This window comes from Pundamilia nyererei, unplaced genomic scaffold, assembly GCF_000239375.1.
Source record: "Pundamilia nyererei isolate P.nyererei 1_Seehausen unplaced genomic scaffold, PunNye1.0 scaffold00001, whole genome shotgun sequence".
NCBI lineage: Eukaryota > Metazoa > Chordata > Actinopteri > Cichliformes > Cichlidae > Pundamilia > Pundamilia nyererei.
Genome location: NW_005187402.1, coordinates 8,559,369 through 8,568,811, shown reverse-complemented (window position 1 = coordinate 8,568,811; position 9,443 = coordinate 8,559,369). Strand labels below are relative to the sequence as shown.

Sequence of the window (9,443 nt, the reverse complement as noted above, 5' to 3'; positions counted from 1 at the left end):
TGTGTGTGTGTGTGTGTGTGTGTGTGTGTGTGTGTGTGTGTGTGTGTGTGTGTGTGTGTGTGTGTGTGTGTGTGTGTGTGTGTGTGAAAGAAATTAAAAGTAGATTTATAAAGGATTAACTGGACTAGTACACATTAAGTCATGTTTTTCTTTTGTATCTCGAGCTTTTATTCTTTATGTACAGGGATAGCATACAAAACTAGTTTTGTATGCTTTATTTTGACTGTATAATTTAAAGATATTGGTTAACCTGTTCCATTTTGCTGTGTTTAAGAACAGAACTGTATTTCAAGTCCTGATTATTTTTAGCCACTAGACAGTGCCTGCTCAGTCTGATTACCCACTCTCTATTAAGTTGTATTCATATCTATATTATTACCTTATCTGCATGGTACAACAGGTCTTTTTTGGTTTTGTTTTTTAAATGTATAATTTTTCTTTGATCACAGAAAAGCTTTGTTGACTTAATAATATTGTTCTTATGCAATGGCAAACCTATCATTATTTTTGCAGATTTGCCTTTGAAATAAAGATGTGTTCGCTACAATTGCACATTTGTGTCTCTTCCTTGTGTAGAGAGAATGTAAATGAGGTGCAGTTCATTCAGATTATTAGCAGGCCACCCAAACCCTCCCACTACACTGTCAGAAGTGACGGTACGGCCTGCGAGTGATGCAGGAAAACCCATGGCACAGTGAGCCACTGTGTGTCATCTGATTGTACATGACAAACGACCACGTTGTGTTGCCGTAAATCATGGTTTCTACTGTTACGTGGAAGGGGGTGTGACCACAACTAACCTGTTGACGGTGCTATGTAAATAATAACTTTTAATATGAACCATTTGGTAACATATTATATTGGACTTAACTGGACTAACCTGTGTGACTGGGTTAATATATTCTTGTGCTAGTATTGTTGGAATTAAAAAGTCTAGATAACACCAAAAATTAAAGCTGTATTTTATTTTTAAAGTGCAAATGACAATTTAATCAATTCAATCTTTTAAAGTGCTGTAGCATTCAAATTAGCCACTCCATTAGACTATGCAGTAGTTCCCTAGTTCATATATAATCTGTGTGAATTCGTAAACCTGTTAATGTCGCAGCAGCAGTGACTCGGGTCAACAGCGTCCTTCACTTCCCTGCCCTGCCAAGCACAATAAATAATGTGGCAGGCTGAGGCCTTTTGTGTCCACACAGATTCTTTCTTTTGCCCCGGGGTAGGCGGAAATCGAGGCGTTTGATCTGAATTCTGAAAGAGTCTTGTTGCAGCCCCATAAAGGGTGCCATTGTATGTAAATAGTTTATATAAGAGCATATGACCGCTACGGTGCAGGGCAGTGGCTAGTGGCGGAGGAATGATTAGCATTTTCCAAACGCATGGTGTTCTCAATCCAGCCTTTTGGCTCGCTAAAAAACACAAATTTGAATTTATTTCTTCCCATTTTGTACACATTTTTGTGTACCACCAGCAGCTGAAGGTAAAAATTCATGTTATCTCCTTTCTAATTGTTTTATACTAACATTCAGTGAGAGGTTGGATTTGGGGTGAGTGATGACTGACATGCCCCAGTGACTTGACTTGGCAAATACTTGGCATGCTTACGGTCTCATCCCCATTCCCTTTATGGTAGCAATGTTTTACTGAATATGCTTTAAAAGCCACATAATTTTAAGATCTGTTAAAGGAAAACCTCAAAGAACATAGCTATTCTCAAACAATAGAGATCTCTCAAGGGAAAAAAAAAAGGAAAGCCTCAATGAGATGCATGTCTTGCTGCTCCCTTGGAGAAATTTTCTGGCAGTCTGTCAGTCTGTCTGCAGTTGGGCTGTAAGCCAGCCTGGGAGTAGAGTATTAATACAGGATGAGCATATCACGTGGTTCTGCAAATGTTTTGCAATTGGTTTCAACCTGTTGCGTCTTCTGACGGTGCATGATGGCAGGCCATCGCCCCTGTTTTTATACAGCCGGCAGGCTACTTGGCAATTCTTGTCTGTTGTTCCTGACTGCCAAATCCGGCTTGATGCTCAGGTCATACTTCAAGATGGTCATCTTTGGACCCGGTGCTGCTTACGCCACTTGCACCGCCGGCTGAGCCTGGTAAACCTCTAACTACTCATGTTACACCGGTTCGATTTTTTCTGAAATGCTAAGTTTTGTGTGCAGTTATAGTCTAAAGACCTTATTTAACTGGCAAGCCATTGTGACTTCATGCCAGTAATAAAAAAGGGAGTGAATTTTCTTAGTAATTAGAATTTTGGGTGATTTTTAGATGCAAAGCATCCCACACATGTAACTGCCTACACCTGTAAAAACTTATATTAATCCCTTTTTTCCCTAGACCTGGAGTCGAAAATGAACTGGGGGTCCTTTTATGCCGTGATCAGCGGTGTAAACAGGCACTCTACTGGCATCGGACGCGTCTGGCTGTCTGTCATCTTCATCTTCCGCATCCTGGTCCTGGTGGTTGCTGCGGAGAGCGTCTGGGGCGATGAAAAGTCCGGCTTCACCTGCAACACCCAGCAGCCCGGCTGCAATAGCGTCTGCTATGACCAGTTCTTCCCAATTTCACACATCCGTCTGTGGGCGCTCCAGCTCATTCTGGTCTCCACCCCTGCGCTCTTAGTGGCCATGCACGTAGCCCACCGAAGGCACATCGACAAGAAGATCCTGAAGAGGGCAGGCCGCAGTAGTCCCAAAGAGCTGGAACACATCAAGAACCAGAAGTTTCAGATCACGGGCGCTCTGTGGTGGACATACATGATCAGTATCATCTTTAGAATAATTTTCGAAGTGGCTTTTCTCTACATCTTTTACTTGATCTATCCTGACTTTAAGATGGTGCGTTTGGTGAAATGTGACTCATTCCCTTGCCCCAATACGGTGGACTGCTTTGTCTCCAGACCGACAGAAAAGACCATATTCACTGTGTTCATGCTGGCAGTGTCTGCGGTGTGTGTGCTGCTCAACCTGGCAGAGGTGGTGTACCTCATAGGCAGGGCCTGCAAACGGTCCTTCCGCAGCTCTGAAGACGAGTCAAAGTTACCATGGATAAGCCAAAGATTGTCCACTTACAAGCAAAATGAAATCAATCAGCTGATAGCAGATCATTCTCTCAAGTCTAAGTTCACTGTGACCAAAAAGAGCCCAGCCGAGAGGGGTGAGAGGTGTTCTGCTTTCTGAGACTCTCTTGAACTAATAAGCAGTAACCTCACCTGACCACGTAGTATCTCGTGCATTAAAGTCACATATATACTGTGTATTAGGTCAATTTCAGCTTTTTGGCTATTTATTTATACATAATTCAGTCAGTGGATCTTAGGTACTTGTTTTTATCTGTTCATTTTTACTCACAAATATTGGCTGCCGTTCTCGCTTAAACTAGAGTCTGTAGTGAAGGTTTAAAGACCAAACTGGTGCTTAAGAACATTTTAACTCAAATCCAAGGTGGCTGTTGTTACAGTAAAATCAAGCTTACCTTGATTAGATCTTTAGGGTTTTTTTTTCTTTGTTTTTCTTTTTTCTGGATTCCACAATGCTTCTGAAAGCTTCCATTATATTATTTTTTTAGTATAAATAACAGTTTGTCAAGTTGTTGACAAGCTTAGGCTGACTATTAGTGTGATGCCTTGTTTTTGTAACAGCCGTATTGTTGTTGCAGCTCAGTATTCTTAGAAGAATAAAACAGGTGTACAGAATTGTTGTTGAATATGAGCAATTTAAAACATACCAGTTATAATTGGTGCTAAAAGTCTGTGAAGATTGCTGTTTGGAAAAGGGTTTGTAATCTGTACATAAGTCCACACCATAGCAGATCATTCGATACTGAAATTTAAGAAAATTGTGGATGCCACGATTCCAAACTAAACAAACGAAAACGCGTAACGGTAAAAGTCAACCGAAATGCTCTGAAGCATCACTTTGGTCCTTTAAAAATCGGAGGTTATTGAAGGAGTTGAAATGCTGGATGAGAAATTCAAAAAATGAAACCATTAGAAGCTAGTGGATGTATAGGAAAGCACATATAAATGGGTAAAATGACTTGAACAGCTGTTAACAGTATGGTGGTTAGATTTTATTTGATGGTCACTGATTTTTTCTGAACTTAATGTAGACCGCTTGTTGCTACAGTTGGTGCTAGAAAATACATTTTCAATTCAAAACAAAACAATGTAATACTGTCCAAACGTGATTGCCATGTCATCACCGGTGCCTGTAAGCCACAGTGTTGAAACCAGCTGCCTAATATCATGCCATCAAAAGAGCTCAAATGCACTGAAGCATGAAACTTCGACTTTTTGAAGTTGTGTGTCTGGAGAGTTTGGAGGCCAGGTTACTACCTTGATCTGTTGTGTTCAGATGGTAGCACTCTCACGCATGGAAAGAAGTTTCCACAGAGAACACTGTTTTGTAAGGATGTTCAACCATCAGCGGTTTTAATATTGTGGCTTCTACATGTGTGTTCACTTTGACTTGTCGGTAAACCTTCATCAATTTTCAGCTCATAATCCCCAAAAAGTTAAAAATGTCGGTGTTAGTCCTTTCCGCTTGTCTGCAGAGGTACCTCAGCTTAGAATTTGTCCAGTCTCATTACTGCAGATATATCCTTGAGTTAGAATACCTTTCCTTAATTTTCATCTTTGTAAAATTTTCTTCCAGTGGGCTTAAATAAATGTTTGCAGCTGACGTACTGTTTAACAGACCCTAGTATTAACCATCATGATATATTAGTGAACATCTCACTTGTCCTGTAAATGTAAATAAAATGTAAAGTAGCTGTTTATACAAATCGTTTGCCATGTGTGCGTGTAACATACAAAAAAACCCTTTCTAAATGCACCTGTAGCATTTTACATCCAGGTAATCAATCCTGATAAACTATACAATGGGTTGAAACAGTGTACATTGTGGATTATGAAGAAATAAACTGGCAGATAATATGAGATTATTTAGCAAACATGCAGTGTGTTGTTTCTTTGAGTACCTGATGAAATAATGAAATATGTCTGAAGTGAGTTGTTGTGTTTAGTAGCTAGGATTTTAACTCATTGAAACTCAGCTTTTTTAATAAATAAATACATTTACCCCTTTCCTGTCACTGTGATTTGGAACTTCAGGATGCCAGTAGTTGTTCATCTCCAAATCATTCCTGCACCACCACCATCCCATCTCCACCCCCATGATAGGAAAAGAGACCCTTGTGATATATTTAGATCTCGGGAACACTTGTGGCCAGACAGACTTAGCAGACAAGATCATTGGCCAGCTGCCCTGTCACTCGCCGTAGCATGCGAGCAGGGGTTTGTTTAATAGTTTACACTGGACAGTGCACACCGTGCCAAATTTAACCGAGGGGGGAGGGAGGGTCAAGGGAGAGCAGGTTTGTTGGTTGGTTCTTTGGATGAGTGTGTGTGCATATGTGTGCTGTGGCCGGCTAAAGACCCCTGGGCCTGGATTCTGATTTCTGCGAGAGTTGTATTTGAAGACAGAAGACTGAGTCACTGAGCTTGTCGGTGTGGAACTAAGTTTGTGGCTCGCAAGAGTCTGCTTTTCCTGTCCATTCAAGGGCATTGTTGGGGGTCCTAAGATTAGTGTTGCACTGAGGCCAGTCGGTAAAGCAGTGAGGCCTCATGGACCCTGCTAGACGTGGGAAGCTTTGCCACAGAGGATGTATGAGCTGACCCGGTGACTTTCTCCAGTAAATGTAAGTTTTCTGTGATTTTTTTTTTAACTTTATGCTTTATAGACTGAAATATTTGTTTCTTCAGGAGTTTAAATTATAGTCCTAAACCTAAAGTTAACTTATTAATGGTTCATGCTGTGGCCAAATGCTGTAAGTGCAGGTTAACAGCTGTCTTATGTGAGAACAGAAGTTGAAGTTGTTTCACTTCTTTTTCCTCGAATGATGGCATTATTCTTCATTGTAATGTGGGATCTCACACCGTGGAGTGCGGGTCCCATATTTAAATTGCTGTCCAATCTGCGATAGCTGGTGCTGGCTCCCTCAGCGTCAGCCCACCTGCCACATTTCAACACTTGAATTCATCCTCCAGAGCAGCATACCTTCTACTTCCACTCTTACTACTGTATAGACCATTCATCAGAAGCAGAATCTATTTAAAACCTAATGTGTCACAGGAGCTGACAGCGCTAACATTACTCAACTGTTTCTAATTCACACTCCCACCACATCTGCCCAGTGTTTGATTTCACTTCATGTGGCTCGTGTTGCCATGGCGGGGGTCATGAAGGCCAGGAGCCGCAGAATCATGTCTGAAACCTGCCTTCCTCCTGTCCACACTTGCCAAATATATACCCTCCCAAAGTAAATATAATCCTGTTTGCACCCACGCGGATAGGACCACTACCTGCTCAGTGGCGGCCGCCCAGTTGGACGCTCAGTTAGCAGCTTGGCTCCCAAAAGACTTGGTTGTTCTGATCTCTGCTGAACTTGGTAAGAGAATTTTTAGTCGTCAGGAAGGATGAGGCGTACGCTCAGGATTAGTTTTACTGTAGTCATTTAATCTCTGTTGCTGTGTACAACAGTCTATAGATGAAATAACTTTTTCTATTTTCAAATCCTCTGTAGTCCTAGATCTGACCTCTCACAGCCATGGGGGATTGGAACCTGCTGGGAAAGCTCCTGGAAAAAGCCCAGGAGCACTCCACCGTCGTGGGGAAGGTGTGGCTCACTGTCCTGTTCATCTTCCGCATCCTGATCCTGAGTGCTGCGACAGAGAAGGTGTGGGGCGACGAGCAGTCGGGCTTCACCTGCGACACCAAGCAGCCCGGTTGCGAGAACGTATGCTATGACATCACTTTCCCCATATCTCACGTCCGGTTCTGGGTGCTGCAGATAATCTTTGTATCCACACCGACTCTGATATACCTGGGGCACATTCTCCATCTAGTCCGGATGGAGGAAAAGCAGAAGGAGAAAGAAAAGGAGAGAGAAAAGGAGCACAGTCATCAATCAGACAAACAGACTCTCATTGTGGATGTGAAGCACAAGAAGGCTCTGATAAGAGACAATAAGGGACGAGTCCGCCTGCAGGGGGAGCTTTTGCGGACATATGTCTTCAATGTGATCTTCAAGACGCTGTTTGAGGTGGGCTTCATCGTGGCCCAGTACTTTTTGTACGGCTTTGAGCTCAAACCCATGTACACATGTGACAGACCCCCCTGCCCCAATGTGGTTAACTGCTACATATCCCGCCCCACAGAGAAAACCATCTTCATCATCTTTATGCTTGGAGTGGCCTCTGTGTCTCTGTTCCTCAACCTCATAGAGATCTACCATCTGGGTTTCACCAAGTGCAGCCAGGGCATCACCTTCAGGAGGCGCAACCAGTCCAATGGGAATATCTCCAAGGAGCCTGGCGAGACTGCAGTGCCATTTGCCCCAAGTTACGATGACTACTTCCACGAGCACCGCCAAGTCCAGCCAGCTTACCCACCAGTGCCGTGCTACACCGCGGCCACAGACTCGTCCTTCCACCCCTACCACAGCAAGGCAGCCTACAAACAGAACAAGGACAACTTGGCGGTGGAGAGGAGCAGCAGCAGCAAGCCAGAGGAATGTGACCTGAAAGGAAAGAAGGGAGCAGGATCTGCCCCTGGGTCACCTACGCAGGCCAGGCCTGGCCACAGTGCCAAACACAGCAACAACAAGACTAGAATAGACGATCTGAAGATATGAGGAGGTTTATGTTTCTCTGAGGGGTCTTAAAATGTGCAAGGGGATCATATGTTGCTTGGAAGTGTTCATACATGCCAAACTGACTCCCCTCTTCAAGATGGCACTGCTTTGACTCATTCCAGCTTAGAGGGGAGTAGTATTTACAGGGCACAGAGAGAAGCCTGAAATGGAACCACAAAAAAACAGCAACAACATTTCTGATAAACTTTCACAATAAAAGAAATTCTGCTTCTTTATATGTGGAGAAACAAAGTTGGATCTCACTTCAGACTGTAGCATTAAATGTTAGATACTAGTCTGTCGCTGCGGCAACAGACTAGTTTTTGTATCTGTGTTTTCTAAGTTGTGTTGACTGGTATGAATCTTTCCACCATTCAGAGAGGGTCTGCTCAGGTTTACAGTGAGCTCGTCTTTATTTTTCTCAACGTGTGAAACATCTAGAATTCAGGGCTGGAACTTGCACAGCACTGACCTGACCTCATTCGTGGAAATCAGATAGGGAGAAAAGTTAAATTTAACTCCCTTTAAATGTTTTGAGGTCATCATCTAGCATAGTTCACTTGCTTAGACTTGAAGTAAAGAGTTGTGCAATACCTGACAATTTATTGGAGGCTTGAACTGCTGTTACTAATTCCAGAGTGCGCCTCAAAAACAGATATTGCACGGGTCTCAGGAGTTCCCACATTTTTACTGTCTCTTTCCTTTTTTTTTTTTTATTGAGGCAGCCAGAAAGTAGGTAATGAAAAGCATGTCGATTGGTTTATTCTTGTTCATGTCTGGATTTGTGGCGTTTGTTTGCTTTGAAGCACTTGATGACAACCTTGTTTGCAAATCTGCTTGAAATAAATTGTCTTAAATTTGCACTTCAATTTGTGATTTTGAGTCTTTATCACACTGCAACTATTGATATGTCATAACCCTGGTGATAATACATGAAAACCAGCTGTAATATTGGCCCACACAGAAGCTGAAATGCAGCGCAGCTCTGAAGGCTTCTCTTTTGAAAACGATCACACTGTTAACGAACACGGGGTCTCTGAAATGAGGACATGCCACGTGATGTTTGACTCATCATTTTAACGTGTTTAAAACGGACATGTTGAAGCGAGAATAAACACGTGGAAAGTCTTTGCTGTCTGCGTGTCCCTCGCATGCATATCTTATACTCATCTGTGCCAAGAAGGCACACATCGCTGGCATGGAAACCTTGAAACTCATAGCATGTACATCATGAGGAAGCACCCTTGTGACTCTATGCTTGATGCCTCAAGGAGTTCATCCATCCATTTTCTTAGCTTATCCATCCGGGTGTCATTGTAGTGTTTTCTAGATTCATCTAAATATCGATAGTACTGATACCAATACTGATATCGGTATGAGATCAATACGAGCATGATAGGATCTTTACTGTGTTTCTATCCTCAAAGTTCATTATGTAGCCCACTAAAGTGTGTTGAATAATTATCTTTTTTTATACCTCAAACATGCGCTATGAAAAATATCTGAACCTTTTTTGTCTTGACTGTCACGTCTGTTTCATTTATAGCCTACACCGCGTTTAAACAAAAGTCAACCCAAAGGGCACATTTACATTTTAGGTGTCCATAGAAAAATTTTTAAATCTTTTCAAAATAAAATAAAAGTTGAAAGGTGTGATTTGTTGTGTCAAATGACTTTTGTGGAAATTAAATCATTAAAATATGTTCCGAATTTGCAAATTAATGATGATTCATGATGGAGT

The 9,443-nt window shown here is 42.2% G+C and overlaps 2 protein-coding genes across 4 annotated transcripts; both read left to right on the top strand.

Moving 5' to 3' along the window:
* Window positions 1-1,331: 1,331 nt before the first annotated feature.
* On the top strand, window positions 1,332-4,941 carry LOC102199204 (gap junction beta-1 protein-like). 2 transcript variants are annotated; one of them, XM_005719698.1, is made up of 2 exons: window positions 1,332-1,483; window positions 2,345-4,941. In XM_005719698.1, the coding sequence occupies exon 2, from the start codon at window positions 2,359-2,361 to the stop codon at window positions 3,184-3,186; it is 828 nt and encodes a 275-aa protein (XP_005719755.1). In that variant the 5' UTR covers window positions 1,332-1,483; window positions 2,345-2,358; the 3' UTR covers window positions 3,187-4,941. The 2 variants fall into 2 exon arrangements, with proteins under 2 accessions (XP_005719755.1, XP_005719754.1); XM_005719697.1 differs by lacking the exon at window positions 1,332-1,483 and adding an exon at window positions 1,990-2,103.
* A 478-nt stretch (window positions 4,942-5,419) lies between these two features.
* On the top strand, window positions 5,420-8,559 carry LOC102198737 (gap junction alpha-3 protein-like). 2 transcript variants are annotated; one of them, XM_005719695.1, is made up of 2 exons: window positions 5,420-5,707; window positions 6,593-8,559. In XM_005719695.1, the coding sequence occupies exon 2, from the start codon at window positions 6,617-6,619 to the stop codon at window positions 7,700-7,702; it is 1,086 nt and encodes a 361-aa protein (XP_005719752.1). In that variant the 5' UTR covers window positions 5,420-5,707; window positions 6,593-6,616; the 3' UTR covers window positions 7,703-8,559. The 2 variants fall into 2 exon arrangements, with proteins under 2 accessions (XP_005719752.1, XP_005719753.1); XM_005719696.1 differs by lacking the exon at window positions 5,420-5,707 and adding an exon at window positions 6,388-6,457.
* The last annotated feature ends 884 nt before the right edge of the window (window positions 8,560-9,443 follow it).

Coding starts and splice junctions, on each gene's coding strand:
- LOC102199204 (XM_005719698.1), top strand. CDS start 2,359: ATGAACTGGGGGTCCTTTTATGCCGTGATCAGCGGTGTAAACAGGCAC.
- LOC102198737 (XM_005719695.1), top strand. CDS start 6,617: ATGGGGGATTGGAACCTGCTGGGAAAGCTCCTGGAAAAAGCCCAGGAG.